Source organism: Triticum aestivum, chromosome 7A (genome assembly GCF_018294505.1).
Source record: "Triticum aestivum cultivar Chinese Spring chromosome 7A, IWGSC CS RefSeq v2.1, whole genome shotgun sequence".
NCBI classification, from domain to species: domain Eukaryota; kingdom Viridiplantae; phylum Streptophyta; class Magnoliopsida; order Poales; family Poaceae; genus Triticum; species Triticum aestivum.
The window spans coordinates 463,199,194-463,217,455 of record NC_057812.1 but is presented as its reverse complement, the minus strand read 5'-3'; the positions used below and the strand labels follow the sequence as shown (position 1 = coordinate 463,217,455).

Sequence of the window (18,262 nt, the reverse complement as noted above, 5' to 3'; positions counted from 1 at the left end):
GCCGAGGAAGCCCTGAAACCGGTGGCTGAAGAACTAGCCAGTTTGAAGCGCCAAATCAACGCTATGACCTCTGCTATCTTTGGTAAGTATATTCTTATGTATGTTGCATCAGTCAATGAATCTTAAAACTGACCACGATGTGGAAAAAATCTTTAGCAGGAACTCGGATCACTCATCTTGGTGCAGATATGCGGATGAAGCTCAAAGCGGCATACACATTGGTTGAGCAGCTATACTCTGGATCTCAGCGAGCCATTAGTACAGCAGCTTATAACAAACCGGCACCAACATTGATTAAGGAAACCCTTGAGAAGCTGGGCATGTTACCGGCGCTTATTGTCGAGTTGAAAAGAGCCGCTGCAAGAGCCGGAGCATTAACTGCCCTTATTCGAGCCAAGGCCTGGATTCCAGATCTTGAAGCGGATGATATCATTAAAGGGTATCCAGGCGTTAAAGAAGACGGTTCAAACTTTCTCAATGATGATCTTCGGCAGTTAACCAAACAGATGCGGCCAGTGGCTAGCAAATTAGCCGAAGACACCGATTTGTCCCATTTTCAACCGTTTTATGATGCATAAGGGAAAAGACAGCCGGCCGAGATCCATGAAGTCAAAGAACTTGTGCCTCCGATTTGTAAGCACACTTATGCCCTTGATATTAACCCTTCTGATCTAATCCATGAAGAAGCAGTATTCCGAGCTTTAACCGGAATCGATTGGTCAACGGCTGATTTCCAGTGGCTGGGGAGGAATGAAGAAGTGTGTACACCAACTGATCCACAACCATCAAACCGTCGTGATGAAGAGTCCTAATCCGGTCGCCGGTTTATATGGCTACTGTGAAAAACAATGGCATTGTTGAGCCGCTTTAAAGCTTCATGTAATAGGATAGCTGAAAGTTTGTTTATCTGCCATGCCATCGAGCATGCTTCATATCCCTTTGTGACAATCTGTGCCGCCCTTCAGGATATATTTTATGCATAGTCTATGATGACTTGCCTTCTTGGGTACAAAAAACTTAAAAGTGTCTAGCGGTTTACCCCTAAACATGTCATAATATCCAAGAAGCATATAGTACTTGAGCTGAATAATCAAGTGTTTGTACAAAAAATAATGTATAGAACATACCTCATTGAGTGAGCAAACGTGTGTACAACAAAGGTGTTTAACACCAACCCGATACGTTTTGATAATCTCATCTTCATAATGCTGGTCTATCTATTAAACCGGACCGGTATACCTACCGGATTTTCTTCATAACACTGGTGATTTAGTCAAACCATACCGGGTCAGTGACCACCGGTTTATAACTGATCATGAGCCAACAGCTGGTGGTTGAAAAGCAAGGCGGATCAAGGATGCCGGTTTATCAAAAAATACTTATGATTGTCAACAAACAAAATGCAAATAGGAAAATATGTGAGGCTTTTTACGAGCTGCCAGGCTCCAAATCGAGGCTTTTCATGGGCTGCCAGGCCTCTGAGTTAAACCATTTAACAAGGCCTTTTAAGATGGGCCTCCAATTAACCAATCACCGTTTTAACTATGACAAGTTCAGGGTCTGTAAAAGATTGACTTGTCAAACGTTCGATGGGCCATGTCAGGATTACCTGGATAGGAGTGGCTTACTTGATGAAGGCAGGTTAACCCGGGGTTTTAGGTGAATACACTAGGCTTCCAAGCCGTGGCTTGATAGCCAATTACGAGGGTCCTTTCAAACTCTTTGTTGCTTTGCAAAAAAGAGCACACAAGTAACTTTGTGAGCGATGCTCAGCGTGTGCCTATGTTTGAGTTTGTACAGTGCACAATACTCTCTTTGGCTCCACAAATTTGTCCTTGTGTGGCTGAAAAGCATATCAAGAGGTGTAGCTGTGGTTCAAACATGACCAAGCCCCCTAGTGATTTTCTTTATCTTTATGCAGTTGCTAAATCCGGTTTAACAAAGACTCCGCTTTGACCGTTAACTTGTAAAAGCACACATATGATAGAAGAAGGAACAGATACCCCGCTTATAACGGAGGCTCCGATTTATTATATGGTATATACACTGTCATAAATATGTACAGGTGAAAAAGCCTATGGCTTTAAGTATAGTAAGGTCGAAGGAGAGCTATGTTCCATGGCCGCTTTGTCTCCTCCTCCGATTGACGTGAGTCTTCATGCTCTCGAACATCAATGAGGTAGTAGGATCCGTTGTGCAGATTTTTGCTAACCACAAAGGGTCCTTCCCAAGGGGGGATAACTTATGCATATCAGTCTGATCCTGGATGAGCCGGAGCACCAAATCACCTTCTTGAAAGGTTCTAGTTTTAACCCAGCGGCTGTGATAACATCGAAGATCTTGTTGATAAATCGCCAAACGCGCTGCTGCAAGATCCCGCTCTTCATCCAACAGGTCCAGAGAATCCTGACGTGCCTTCTCATTATCAGCTTCAACATAAGCTGCCACACGGGGCGAATCGTGACGGATGTCACTAGGAAGAACCGCCTCTGCTCCATAAACCATGAAAAAAGGCGTGTAACCCGTAGACCTATTGGGTGTGGTGTTGATGCTCCATAACACAGAAGGTAGCTCCTCGACCCAACAACCCGGCGTCCGCTTTAAGGGAACCATAAGCCTTGGTTTGATACCACGCAGAATTTCTTGATTTGCCCTTTCCGCTTGACCATTAGATTGGGGGTGAGCCACTGATGCTAGATCAAGCCGGATATGCTCACGTTGATAGAATTCTTCCATCTCTCCTTTTGACAAGTTAGTGCCATTATCTGTTATAATGCTATGTGGAAAGCCAAACCAGAATATCACCTTTTTAATGAATTGAACCGCTGTGGCTGCATCACACTTGCTGACTGGCTCTGCCTCTACCCATTTAGTGAATTTATCAACTGCTACTAACAGATGGGTCTTCTTGTCCTTGGAGCGCTTGAAGGGTCCAACCATATCTAGCCCCCATGTGGCAAACGGCCACGTAATTGGAATCATCCGCAACTCTTGAGCCGGAACATGCGTACGGCGGGCAAACTTTTGACATCCATCACATCTTTTGACTAAATCCTCCGCATCAGCATGCGCCCTCAACCAGTAAAAACCGTGGCGAAAAGCTTTAGCAACCAACGACTTTGAACCGGCGTGATGACCGCAATCCCCTTCATGAATTTCTCACAAAATCTCACAACCTTCTTGAGGAGAAACACATCGTTGAATCGCTCCTAAAACATTGTATCGATGTAACTCCTCGTTGAGTATGGTCATGGACTTGGAACGCCGAATTATCTGTCGAGCCAACGTTCATGTAATCCAGATATGGGATCGTCCAATCCGGTATGGCATGCAAAGCTGCCACCAATTGAGCCTCCGGATCAGGAACAACCAAATCTTCTTCGGTTGGTATTTTAACTGACGGATTGTGCAACACATCAAGAAAGACATTGGGCGGAACCGATTTACGTTGGGAACAAAGACGACTTAAAGCGTCCGCCGCTTCATTCTTCCGCCGGTCTATATGGTACACCTGATAACCTTTAAATTGACCAGCCACTGTGTCCACCTCTCGTCGATATGTAGCCATGAGTGGGTCTTTAGAATCCCAAGTGCCAAACACTTGCTGAGCCACTAGATCTGAATCGCCGAAGCACTTAACCCGGCTCAAATTCATCTCTTTAGCCATCCGAAGACCGTGGAGTAAAGCCTCATATTCAGCTGCATTGTTAGTACAAGGGAACATTAAACGGAGGACATAACAAAACTTATCACCTCGTGGGGAAGTTAATACGACTCCAGCCCCCGAACCCTCTAGCTGTCTGGACCCATCAAAATGAATAGTCCAATATGTATTATCTGGTTTCTCCTCAGGTGCCTGTAACTCCGTCCAATCCTTGATGAAATCTACGAGTGCCTGGGATTTGATCGCCGTGCGGGGTATATATCTGAGCCCGTGGGGTCCAAGCTCAATGGCCCACTTGGCAATCCGGCCAGTTGCCTCTCTGTTTTGAATGATGTCACCCAGAGGAGATGAACTGACTACTATGATAGGATGGCCCTGAAAATAGTGTTTGAGCTTCCGGCTTGCCATAAACACCCCATACACCAGTTTCTGCTAATGCGGATACCTCTGCTTTGACTCAATGAGCACCTCACCGATATAATAAACCGGCCGTTGAACCGGATACTCTTTGCCAGGCTCTTTGCGCTCTACCACAATGGTTACGCTGATAGCCCGGGCATTAGCAGCCACATATAATAATAAGGGCTCTTTATCGATCGGTGCTACCAGTACGGGCGGTTCCACGAGTTGTTTCTTCAGATCTTTAAACGTCTTATCAGCTGCTTCACTCCAGACAAAGTTATCCATTTTCTTGAGCATCTGATATAAGGGAATGGCCTTCTCTCCAAGGCGGCTGATAAACCGGCTCAAGGCTGTAATCCGGCCGGCTAGACGTTGCACATCGTTAATACACGCCGGTTTAGCCAAGGACGTAATCGCTGCAATCTTTTACGGATTAGCCTCAATGCCTCTGTTTGAAACCAGAAAGCCTAAGAGCTTGCCTGTCGGGACACCGAAAACACACTTCTTCGGATTGAGCATCATCTTGTAGACCCGGAGATTGTCAAAAGTTTCCCGTAGATCATTTATCAATGTCTCCTCCTTTCTGGATTTGACCACAATATCATCTACATATGCATGGACATTGCGCCCAATTTTCTTATGAAGGCAATTCTGAACACAACGCTGGTAAGTTGCCTGGGCACTCTTGAGTCCAAAGGGCATGGAAATATAGCAGAAGGCTCCAAAGGGAGTTATAAAGGTTGTCTTCTCCTGGTCCTTAACTGCCATTTTGATCTGATGATAACCAGAGTAAGCATCCAAAAAACACAAATGGTCACAACCCGCCGTAGCATCAATTATCTGATCAATGCGAGGGAGAGCAAAGGGGTCTGTAGGGCAAGCCTTGTTTAAATCTGTGTAGTCCACACACATGCGCCAAGTGTCGTTTTTCTTAAGAACCAGCACCGGATTGGCTAACCACTCTGGATGAAAAACTTCAACAATAAACCCAGCAGACAACAAACAAGCGACCTCTTCACCTATAGCCTTGCGCCTTTCCTCGTTGAAGCGGCGGAGGAACTGCCGGACCGGTTTGAATTTCGGATCAATGTTGAGTGTGTGCTCAGCGAGTTCTCTCGGTACACCTGGCATGTCAGAAGGTTTCCATGCAAAGATGTCCCGATTCTCACGGATGAACTCGATGAGTGCGCTTTCCTATTTAGGATCCAGGTTAGCGCTGATGCTCAACTATTTGGATGAATCGCCAGGGACAAAGTCAACCATCTTAGTGTATGTAGCTGATTTGAACTTCAATGCTGGATCATGTTCCGTGGTTGGCTTTTTTAAGGAGGTCATGTCTGCCGGATCAACTTGCTCCTTATAGAATGTTAACTCCTCCGTGGCACAAACCGACTCCGCATAAGCCGCATCGCCTTCTTCACACTCCAAAACAATCTTTCTACTCCCATGTACTGTGATAGTCCCCTTATGACCTGGCATTTTAAGGTGCAGGTAAACATAACATGGCCTTGGCATAAACTTAGCATAAACCGGCCGCCCAAACAGAGTGTGGTACAGACTTTTGATCTTCACCACCTCAAATGTCACTGTTTCTGACCTTGAATCGTAGTCATCTCCAAAAGCTACCTCCAAAGTTATCTTACCAACAGGATATGCAGACTTACCAGGCACCACACCATGAAATACCGTATTCGACGGTTTAAGATCCTTATATGTCAACCCCATACAGCGGAATGTATCATAATACAAAATATTGATACTACTTCCCCCATCCATGAGCACTTTAGTGAACTTGTATCCCCCAACTTGAGGGGCTACCACCAAGGCCAAATGACCTGGGTTATCAACCCGGGGCGGGTGATCCTCTCTGCTCCACAAAATAGGTTGCTCCGACTAGCGTAAATACTGAGGTACTGCCGGCTCAACAGAGTTGACTACCCTTTTTGTGAAGCTTCTGATCACGTTTGCACAAACTAGTAGTGAAGACATGATATTGCCCGCTGTTCAGCTGTTTGGGATTGCTCTGGTAACCCGACTGCTGCTGCTGCTGATTCCCCTGATGGTTGTAACCTCCCTGGTTGCCTTAGTGTCCTTGATTGACATGTCCAGTTTGGTTGCCTGGAAACCCTGAACCGGAACCACCGCCTCCGTAACCCGGCCCATGGAAACCTCCTCCTGAACCGCCGGGCGGACCGTTGTCATATTGGAACATATTGGAATTCTTGAAATCCCGCATGATATAACAATCTTTCCAGAGATGTGATGCCGGTTTCTCCTTTGATCCATGCTTTGGACATGGCTGATTTAACAAACGCTCCAAATTGTTGCCTGGACCTCCACCCCTCTGGGGCTGCTTGCCTTTACGGCGCTGGCCATTCTCCTGTGCCTTGGTATTTGTGACAAAGTCCAAACCACTATCGGCCTTGCGCTTACCAGTGTTTCCATGGCCTGACGGATTGTGTTGTTGGCCTTTGGTGTTGCCGGTCTTCTTACCCTTCTCCGGTTTGTCCTCCTCTGAATCCGGATCCTTGGTATTATCTGAATCGGCGTATTTGACACATGTCGTTGCAGTGACGTTTGAGCCTTCCCAACTTCTGTTTCAACGGTTTGAAACCGCAATTACCCTCTAACATTAACACTGCGGTGTCTGCGTTGATACGATCTGACGAATGCAAAATTACCGAGACCCGTTTGACCCAATGGGTTGTGGACTCCCCTTCCTCTTGGACACAAGCGGCCAGATCTACAATTGACATCGGCTGCTTACACGTATCCTTGAAGTTCTGGATAAACCGGTGCTTCAATTCGGCCCATGATCCAATAGAATTGGTCGGCAAGCTCTTCAACCAAGCGCGAGCGGTTCCTTCCAACATCATGGTGAAATATTTAGCACACACCGCCTCGTCCACATCTAACATCTTCATTGCCATCTCATAGCTCTCCACCCATGCCTCTGGCTGCAAATCGGCGGTATAATTTGGTACCTTACGAGGTCCCTTGAAATCCTTGGGTAGTCTCACATTATGCAAAGCAGGAGATAAACACGGTACCCCTAAGGAACTGAACATCGCCCCTGGCTCCACGGAGGCAGTGGGGTGAACCGGAGTATGTTGTCGTGCCTCGTGTCAAATTGTCAACTCGGCCTCTCGATGTGCGCAGCCATGATCCACAACATCTTGTGCATTAGCACCTCCCCCAGCCGGGTTGTTCCCTCGTGGCGAATTTTGGCGGCGTGCACTACTGGACACGGCCGGTTCATCTTCCACGTGTCTGCTGTAACTCCGGCTTGGGCGGGGAATGGAGTGAATCCTCTCACGGCTATGTGAATATGCTTGCTGTTGGTTTAGCGCTGTCTGAAGGAGATCCCTGGCCCGACGTGCTTCCACTGCCACTGGTGACTCGCCGTCGGTTGGGAGGGCCGCCAGGCGTGATGCAGCGGCCACAATGTTGTCCAACGGGTTGGAATAATGCCCGGGCGGCGTTGATGGTACAATGTTGTTCCGGCGAGGCAGGTCCATCGTGCGCGGCTGAACTGGCGCTCCTGCTCCCGGCGCCCCCGCCTGGTTTAGTGTGGGTTGGTTACCAGCTCCTGCGCCTGGCGTGTTGAAAAGATTCTGCGGCCCATAAACGGACGGGAGACATGATCGGTACCTTCTTCTCATGACTTCCTCTGAAGCATTCTGATCCAGTCTAATCCGGTAAGCCTGTGCTTCCAACTCGGCCCGCTCCGTAGCCATCCTGGCGTTCTCTGCTGCCAGGTCCGCCTTGGCCTGGGCTATCTGATCTTTCACCTTTGTGATCTCCGCATCGTGCTGATCCCTGGCTGCTGCGTCTACCTCCACGGTCATCAATGTTGCCAGAGCGTCGAACAAATCAGATAAGACTTGGGCCGGAGGTGGCGCCGAGCTTCCTGCCCCTGCTGGTGTGGCCGTTGTTGAACCGGAGAGCATTGCTGCGGCGGTAGATGAATGAGGCATCGATTGTGTGCCGGCCATGAAGACGGAGGCCCGGTTTGGCAGACCCGGGGAATCCGGAATACTGTTGCCCTCGGATCCTCCCTCAATCCGGCCGTCCTGCAACTGGTAAAGCGATTCAATTTCTCTAGAAGACTCGTCATCAGAGCGGACTACGGTTTCTCCTTCGGACACCGGTCCGTCCTCGCGCCCTGATCCATGGACGACACCTACGAAAACATGCCTTGCCTCGGGCTGAACCGGCGAAGGACTTGCACGCTGAGCCGTTTCGATGATGTCGGTGCGGATGTCCGGCTCGGGGGTCGGTTCGCCGATCTTGCCGATGAAGACGTGAATCCCACCAAAGGGGACCCGGTACTCGTATTCGATTGAATCGGCCTTGGGACCCCATCCTGCGTTGTCGATGTAGAGCTTGCCGCGGCGACTCTTCGTCATCCGGCCCAAAGCGTATCCCTTAAGTCCATCGAAGCTACCCTTCAAGAACTCGAAACCATCGTGCGATAGCCCCACGGTGGGCGCCAACTGTCGTGGGTTTGTCACAGTAGATGTCCTCGTGAAAGGACTTAGTTGTGGAGCCATCGCAACGGGTTAGCTTAAAGGGGTTAAATCGGACAAGGGAACATGGGAGTTTATACTAGTTCGGCCCCTTCGATGAAGGTAAAAGCCTACGTCTAGTTGTGATTGATATTGCTAGGGTTTCGAAGGCTAGGGAGCGAGTACGCTTTGTCTGGCTTTCGAGTTGTTGTTGTCTGTCCCTAAACCGCGGTCGGGTCGTCCCTTTATATACATAGGTTGACGCCCCCCGGGCTACAGAGTCTCGAAGCCGGTTTATAAACGTATCCGGTTCGGCCTCTCTCTTTCTATCTTACTATACAAGTTACATAACTAGGCCGGTTTACATTTACATACTATAACTCGCCTTTGGGCCCTCCGTAAAGCGCTAGCATCTTTACGTCTTCATGGGCTTCTAATCTTCAAGGAGTCAACCTGGCTACATAAGGCCGGTTTACCTCCAGTAGTAATATCTCCAACAACTTCAGCACCTGCAGCCACTGCCATAGTTGTTCCTCTAGTGTCAACTCCTCCAGCTCCACAAACTTCTTCAGAGGCATTTCCTATTGGGACACGTAGTATGAAATTTCAAAAAAATTCCTACGCTCACGCAAGATCTATCTAGGAGATGCAATGCAACGAGATGGGGAGAGTGTGTCCACGTACCCTCGTAGACCGAAAGCGGAAGCGTTTGACAACGCGGTTGATGTAGTCGAACTTCTTCTAGATCCGACCGATCAAGCACCGAATGTATGGCACCTTCAAGTTCTGCACACGTTTAGCTCGATGACGTCCCTCGTCCTCTTGATCCAGCAAAGGTTTCGAGGAAGAAGATGAGTTCCATCAGCACGACGGCGTGGTGACAGTGACGGTGTAGTGATCCGTGCAGGGCTTCGCCTAAGCACTACGAAGATATGATCAGAGGCGTAAACTATGGAGGGGGGCGCTGCACATGGCTAACAATTGTTGGTGTGTGTTCTAGGTGCCCCTCCCCACGCATATATAGGTGGGAGGGGGAGCGGAACAGCCTTGGGGTGCCCCAAGTAGGAGGAATTCTACTTGGGGCCTATTCCAATTCGCCCCCTACCATATTTGCCGGAAGGGAAAAGGAAGAGAGGGGAGAGGAAAGGAAGGGGGAGGCCGACTCCCCCTTTCCTTCTCCCACTTGGCCGACGGCCTAGGAAGGGTGTGCCAGACCCTTGTGGGCTGGTGCGTCCCTTCCCCTTTGTCCCATGTGGCCCATTAACCTCCCGGGGTGTCCGGTAACCCTCTGGTGCTCCGATAAATATCTGATACACTCTGGAACACTTCCGGTGTCCGAATACTATCGTCCTATATATCAATATTTACCTCTCGACCATTTCGAGACTCCTCATCATGTCCGTGATCTCATCCGGGACTCCGAAAAACATTCGGTCACCAAATCACATAACTCATATAATACTAAATCGTTATCGAACGTCAAGCGTGCGGACCCTATGGGTTCGAGAACTATGTAGACATGATCGAGACACCTCTCCGGTCAATAACCAACAGCGGAACCTGGATGCTCATATTGGTTCCTACATATTCTACGAAGATCTTTATCGGTCGAACCGTAATAACAACATACGTTATTCCCTTTGTCATCGGTATGTTACTTGCCCGAGATTCGATCATCGGTATCTTCATACCTAGTTCAATCTCGTTACCGGCAAGTCTCTTTGCTCGTTCCGTAATACATCATCCTGCAACTAACAAGTTAGTCACTTTGCTTGCAAGGCTTCTTATGATGTGTATTACCAAGAGGGCCTAGAGATACCTCTCCAATACTCGGAGTGACAAATCCTAATCTCGATATATGCCAACCCAACAAACACCTTCGGAGATACCTGTAGAGCATCTTTATAATCACCCAGTTACGTTGTGATGTTTGATAGCACACAAGGTATTCAGGAGTTGCATAATCTCATAGTCAAAGGAATATGTATATGACATGAAGAAAGCAATAGCAATAAAACTGAACGATCATAATGCTAAGCTAAAGGATGGGTCTTGTCCATCACATCATTCTCCTAATTATGTGATCCCTTTCATCAAATGACAACACATGTCTATGGTTAGGAAACTTAACCATCTTTGATTAACGTGCTAGTCCAGTAGAGGCTTACTAGGGACACGATGTTTTGTCTATGTATCCACACATGTATCAAGTTTCCGGTTAATACAATTCTAGAATGAATAATAAATATTTATCATGATATAAGGAAATATAAAATAACAAATTTATTATTGCCTCTAGGGCATATTTCCTTCATTTGCAGATGCCCTCCTCTCCACACCATACACCGGAGCAAAAAAACCAGAAGACCCCTTTAGGAGCTCCCGGAGATCGTGCCTAGAGTGCAATATAAGACTATATGTTTTCAAACTTTTTGGTAACTTGTTACCAAAGGGGGAGAAAGTGTATAGATCATAGGCTGAGAGAGAGAGAGAGAGAGAGAGAATGCTTCTTGCTTTTGTTGGTTTCATTTGCTACTCTTGCTACCTTGGTCGTTTGGCTATTTGATTCCTTTGCTAGAATTTGTGTTATGCTTGTGATGTGATCATGTGTTTGATCATATTATGCTTAATGTGTGCTTGCTTGATTATATCCATGAATGTTTGTGTATGATCAATCACTTGTATCTTTGGTGATGAGTGCATGTTATTTAACTCTTAACATTTTGAGTGCTCCACCAAGATGTATGTGACATGGAAGAGTGACACATGATCCTAATCGATTGTGCATTTCCATTCAAAAGCAAATTTTCAAATAATGCACAAATTTAAGGGGAGCTCTTACTTATCACATACTTCTCAAAGCAATGATGTATTTCATTCACATTATCATTTGTCGAAGCTTTGATCTATATATTGTCGTCAATTACCAAAACGGGGGAGATTGAAAGTGCAACTAATCCCCGGGTGATTTTGGTAATTCATAACAACATATAGCAAATTGAACTAATATCCATTCAAGTTTAATATTTTAGAAAGTTCAATGAATGGCATGGCATGGACTGGAGATGTGGACCCCTCAAAATGCTAAGGACACATATTGACAAAAGCTCAAGACTCTTCATTTCTATCTTAGTGAGCCAAGATCACATTGAGTCCATATGAAAGACAATACTATTAAAAGGGGATGAGGTATTGCTTAATGGTCTACTTGCTCAAAGTGCTTAGTGATATTGCTCCAAGACCCTCAACCACTTTCTCATTTCCAAATCTATCCAAAACTCAAAGTCAAACTCGACCCCACCGAAATGATCTATCCGACGCCACCGAGTTCACTTAACCTATCCACTGCCAGAAACCCTAACACCTCGGTCACACCGATACAGATCTCTGTCTCACCGAGATGGACTTGCAAACTCTCTGTTGCCTGTTGTAATTATTCCGGTCTCATCGAAATGTGCAACCAGTCCCACCGAGTTTGCTTGACCAACTCTCTGTTTGCTCTTTGCTGAAATCGGTCTCACCGAGTTCAAGCAATCGGCTTCACCGAGATGAGGTTTTTCCCTAGCCCTAGCACATTGGTCCCACCGAGTTGTTCCAGTCGGTCCCACCGAGATTCCTAACGTTCACATTTTAAACTAAATCGATCTCACCGAGTTCTTCTATTCGGTCTGACCGAGTTGGGTCAAATGTGTGTAACGGTTGGATTTTGTGTGGAGGCTATATATATATATATATATATATATATATATATATATATATATATATATATATATATCCCTCCACCCCCTTCTCCATATGAGTGAGAGCCATCAGAACGTGCCTACACTTCCATCCTACATTTTCTTAAAGAGAACCACATACTCATGTGTTGAGATCAAGAAATCCCAATCCAACCACACGAATCTTGATTTCAGCCTTCCCCAAGTTGCTTTCCACTCAAATCATCTTTCCATCATATCCAAATCTGTGTGAGAGAGTTGAGTGTTGGGGAGACTATCATTTGAAGCACAAGAGCAAGGAGTTCATAATCAACACAACATTTATTACCTTTTGGAGTGTGGTGTCTCCTAGATTGGTTAGGTGTCGCTTGGGAGCCTCCGTCAAGATTATGGAGTTGAACCAAGAAGTTTGTAAGGACAAGGAGATCGCCTACTTCATAAAGATCTACTCGAGTGAGGCAAGTCCATCACGGGCGATGGTCATGGTGGGATAGACAAGCTTGTTTCTTCGTGGATCCTTCGTGGGTGGAGCCCACCGTGGACTCGCGCAACCGTTACCCTTCGTGGGTTGAAGTCTCCATCAACGTGGACGTACGAACACCACATATCGGAACCACGCCAAAAATCTCAACGTCATCATTGCGTTTGCACTCTCCAAACCCTTCCCTTTTACCTTCACATGCAATGTTTTATTTTCCGCTCCTACACTCTTAGAATTGCATGTGTATGTTGATTGCTTGACTTGTGCTAATTGCTAAAATCTCCCACAACTAAAGTTGGGAAAAAGTTTGTTTTTTGGTCAAGTAGTCTAATCACCCCCCTTCCCCTAGACCTACTTTCGATCCTACAGCAGCAATGGCGGCCATCTCCTTCTGGTTCGATGTCGTTCCCGAGAGTTTTGGCGGGGGTGGGACCCATGGTGAGAGTGGTGCAGAGAGGGGGTGGAGGTGGATGACTGTGGCTATGGTCGGGGCACCGATTTTTATAGGGATGGTGGGTGGCAGAGGGACGGATGGGTGGCACCGGAGGAGATGCCTCGGCAACCACGTGCCATCAATGTGAGCGGGAAATGGGTGAACAGGCGGGCGTCGTGTCGTTTGAACGTGCAGCAATCGCCTACACCGGGAAGCAGCGCGGGTGGCGCTCTCTCGGCCGACGCGCCGCTTGAATGCCGACGCCAGTGAGCGGCCGCGTCCGCTCTGGCCGGGCATAAATGTGAGCGCCGACGCTCTGTAGCGGTACTGACTGAAAACACAAGGGAGGCGGAGGGTTAGTGGGCCAGGGCGGTCAAAAACGGGCGTGAGATTGGTCCGAACTCCCACAAAACAGATCTGTATTAGTCTGTTGAGCGATCTGGACCGAAAATACACAGTTTGTCTCTAGTTTGCGGAAGAAATCACGTCCAGATCGCTGTACGGACTAATACAGATCGGTGTTGAATGGCTTCCGCTGTTTAGACAACATGGTCCGGACGCATGCGGGAGGTTTGTGGATTGGGGTTAGATTGCCTGAACACATGTTCAATTTTTATGGAGTATTATTCTTATCCCGAGAGGAAAAAAGATAAAGTATTACTCTTATTATACGACCATACAGTGGAGATACAACGTGTTGGCTCCCGAGAGAAAAAATGTGAAAATGTGTTCCCTAAACTGCGTAGTCTCACATTAGTGGACGGACATGTCCAGGAAATGGGAACCATCAATGCGTTGCATCTAGGCGAACTTGGCGAGCTCGACGGCGAACGCGGCGGCATGAGGCTCCTCGACGCAGTGGAGCACCACCCGGATGCCCCCACGCCTGGGCGCCGGCGGCCTGACGTAGTTGAGCGCCGCGACGAAATTGACGTGGTCGTTGAGCGGGAACACGTACCCGGGCGCACCGAAGCCGTAGTCCACCTCGTCGAAGCCGAGACGACTCCAGTCCGACAACGTCACTGTGCTGTAGTCCAGCGGCGGCACGTCGTACTGCTCGACGCCGCGCATCCAGCCCGCGAACCGAGCGGGAACCGCCTCCTTCGCCTCCCGTACCGCGCCGACCACCTCCGCCAGCGTGGCCTCCCGGACGGCCCTGCCGGTCCTCGTGGCGCACGCCAGGAATACGCAGTTGCCGTAGTAGCCCTCCACCGTCGGCAGCACGCCGCGGAGAAGGTGCCGCGTGCTGGCGGCAAAGGCCATCCGGACCTCGGCGTCGTCGGGGAGCGCCGACGCCAGCGCCAGCGCGCGGCACTTGAACACCACGGCCGTCACCGCGTCAAAGGTGGAGCACACCTCCCCCATCGATGTCGCGGCAGCCTGCTTGAACTCGTCCTTCACGCGCGCGATGCTCTCCGCCGAGATGTCGGCCACCTGGGTCACGAGCCTGAACTCCGTGAGCTGCCCCGGCAGCGGGCTTGGAGGGTCTGGGATCGCGTCGCGGTCCCACACCGGAGCCACTGACGGCACCTTGAGCCCCCGCGCTAGCTCCCCCACCGCCGTAAGGAACTGCGCAGCCCCATGCCCGTCGAACACCGCGTGGCTGAAGCGGATCCCGACGGCGAACCCGCCGCAGGTGAACCTCGTGGCCTGGGCCATGAGGATGAGGTCGTTGAGCTTCTCGCCGGGGGGAGGGCGAGGGAGGAGGAGCTCTCCTGGGATGAGCAGCGGGCAGCAGTCGAGGCCGTCCACGTCGGCGAGCGTGCAGCTCGCGGCTGCTTCCACAAACCAGATGCCCTCCCCGGTGCAGTCCACCGCGAGGCCGCTCGAGACGATGCGGCCGGCCACCGGATAGTACGGCACAAGCGCCCTCGCGAACCCGTCGCGCATTGCGGCCACGGCCGCGACGGCGCCCTGGTCCTTGCGGGCGGCGGAGATCGAGGGCAGGGGAAAGACCTGCATAAGGTTCACAAAGCCGGAGCCGGCGACGGTCTTGTCAATGGAGGAGAGCGGGAGGGTGCCGCAGGGGGTAGGCCCCGCCGGCGGGATGAGCGCCGGCGGCGACTTGGTAACGGTGGGCGTGTTCGTCATAGGGAACTGAGCAATGAGCCACTGAGGCAAAGCGTCCTTCCTTGGCGGCGGTGGGAAGGTAATTTTCCTTTATTCTGCTGGAAGGCAATTGGAGACAGAGAGATTTCTTCACTGTCGGTGTAGTATTATACTACTACTCTGCCTCTTTGAATTTACAGAACAGTAGTACCAGTCCGGCGGTGAGTAGCTTGACAAGGGTGCGCGTGCCAGTCCGGCAAAAATGTAATCATTGACGGCCGCGGGGAGGCAAGCGGAGACTCAGAGATTTGTCTCGTCGGTGGGAAAGTGTCTTCTCCTTCCACGGTGCATATGCACTCGGAAATAACAGTTAAACGTGAAAAATAATAAAATAATTTTATAAATTATGATCTTCTCTACAAACATCATTGAATATTTCACTCGAGCTCAACCATCCTCCGCTGCCGTGCTCAACCACCACCACCACTGCTACCCTCCCGTCAGACGACATCGACTGTCGCTACCGGCGCGCGCTTCAACTACCCCGCTGATGTGTTCCCCTTCCCCTGCTCGGGGGCGGGGTGCGGCAGCAAGTGAGGGGAGAGTGGGGAGCAAATGCCATGGATCCAGATCTATGGCGGCCGTAGACGAAAGCGGAGGTGGAGATGGAGATCAACCGTGTGCGGAGGCACCGGAAAGTGGAGGCTCGTGCGGTGAGGAAGGCGCCGAACAAGGTAGCTGAGGGAGTCCTGGACAGCCGGATTATATCCTTTGGCCGAACTGTTGGATTATGAAGATATCAGATTGAAGACTTCGTCTCGTGTTCGGATGGGACTCTACTTGGCGTGGAAGGCAAGCTAGGCAATACGGATATGGATATCTCCTTCTTTGTAACCGACCTTGTGTAACTCTAACCCTCTCCGGTGTCTATATAAACCGAAGGGTTTTAGTCCGTAGGACACAACAACTACAACATACAATCATACCATAGGTTAGCTTCTAGGGTTTAGCCTCTCCGGTCTCGTGGTATATCTACTCTTGTACTACACATATCATCAATATTAATCAAGCAGGATGTAGGGTTTTACCTCCATCAAGAGGACCCGAACCTGGGTAAAACATTGTGTTTCCTGCCTCCTGTTACCATCCGCCTTAGACACACAGTTCGAGATCCCCTACCCGAGATCCGCCGGTTTTGACACCAACATTGGTGCTTTCATTGAGAGTTCCTCTGTGTCGTCGCCGTTAGGCTTGATGGCTCCTACTATCATCGATAACGATGCAGTCCAGGGTGAGACTTTTCTCCCCAGACAGATCTTCATGTTCGGCGGCTTTGCACTGCGGGCCAATTCGCTTGGCCATCTGGAGCAGATCGAAAGTTACGCCCCTGGCCATCAGGTCAGGTTTGGAAGCTTAAACTACACGGCCGATATCCGCGGAGACTTGATCTTCGATGGATTTGAGCCTCTGCCTTGTGCATCACGCGGTCATGATGAGTACGATTTAGCTCTATCATCGGACAGTGTTCAGGAGATCGCACAGGCAGCCGCTCCGACCCTCAATTCAGAGCCAGTTGCGCCGTCCATGGATGGGTGGATGGACCCCGCCACGGAGGCCTTACCCTCAGCAGCGATCAAGCCAAACATCGACCTTACCTTGCACGAGAGCCGTGTTGTTAAACTGCCGGATCCTTCTCCGGCCACGGACTCCGAGCCGCCTGCGCCCGTTCCTATCGAATCCGATTGGGCGCCGATCATGGAGTTTAACTCCGCGGATATTTTTCAGCACTCGCCCTTTGGCGACATACTGAACTCATTAAGATCTCTCTCCTTGTCAGGAGGATCCTGGCCGAACTATGTCCGGCAGGACTGGGATGCGGACGACAATGAAATTCGCGGCCCACCCACCACCCACTTGGTAGCCATTGTCGATGACTTAACCGACATGCTCGACTTCGACTCCGAAGACATCGACGGTATGGACGACGATGCGGGAGACGAATAGGAACAACTGCCCACAGGGCACTGGACAGCCACCTCATCATACGATATATACATGGTGGATACACTCAAATAAGGCAATGGCGACGAGATAGCAGAGGTTGACCCCTCCAAGAAGCAACCCAAGCGCCGACGTCAGCGGCGCCGCTCTAAGTCCCGCCAAAGCAAAAGTGGTGATACCGGCATAGGAGATAATAACACTCCGGATAGTGCCGAACACAACAACAATCCCCTCCAGCAAGATTTAGAGCAGGAGGATGGAGGAGCCAACCCTTCTGAGAGAGCGGCAGATGGAGAGACGGAGGATGATAATTACATGCCCCCTCCGAAGACGAGGCAAGCCTCGGCGACGACGAATTCGTCGTGCCAGAGGATCCCGTCGAACAAGAGCGCTTCAAACGCCGGTTTATAGCCACGGCAAATAGCCTTAAGAAAAAGCAGCAGCAGCTTCAAGCTGATCAAGATCTGCTAGCCGACAGATGGACTGAAGTCCTCGCGGCCGAGGAATATAAACTCGAGCACCCCTCCAAGAGTTACCCAAAATGCAGGTTGCTACCCCAACTGGAGGAAGAAGCGTATGACGCGGCTGATCGGCCACCTCGTGGCCGCAATAGAGAGGCATTCCAGCCAAAAACTCGGCCCGCACCCCGACGCCATTCAAATAAAAAGGCATGGGGAGATACGCCAGACCTGCGAGACATATTGGAGGACAAAGCAAAGCATGCAAGATCGATCTACGGATCATGAGGGCGCGCCACTATGCGAGACGATAAACGTCACGCCGGATACAGTAAAAGTAAATCCGGCCGGGCCGAACACAGCGGGCAAGACCCATTCGAGCTGCGTTGCAATATAGCCCAATACAGAGGCGTCGCACACCCCTTATGCTTCATAGACAAAGTAATAGATCATCAAATCCTAGAAGGTTTCAAACCTGTAAATATTGAATCATACGACGGCACAACAGATCCCGCAGTATGGATTGAGGATTTCCTCCTCCACATCC

The 18,262-nt window shown here is 49.6% G+C and overlaps 1 protein-coding gene across 1 annotated transcript; it reads right to left on the bottom strand.

Moving 5' to 3' along the window:
• Window positions 1-13,852: 13,852 nt before the first annotated feature.
• LOC123151115 (acyl transferase 5-like) lies at window positions 13,853-15,505 on the bottom strand. The gene has a single exon (XM_044570887.1). It carries the CDS (start codon window positions 15,296-15,298, stop codon window positions 14,009-14,011), a length of 1,290 nt encoding a protein of 429 aa, XP_044426822.1. The 5' UTR covers window positions 15,299-15,505; the 3' UTR covers window positions 13,853-14,008.
• Window positions 15,506-18,262: the final 2,757 nt, after the last annotated feature.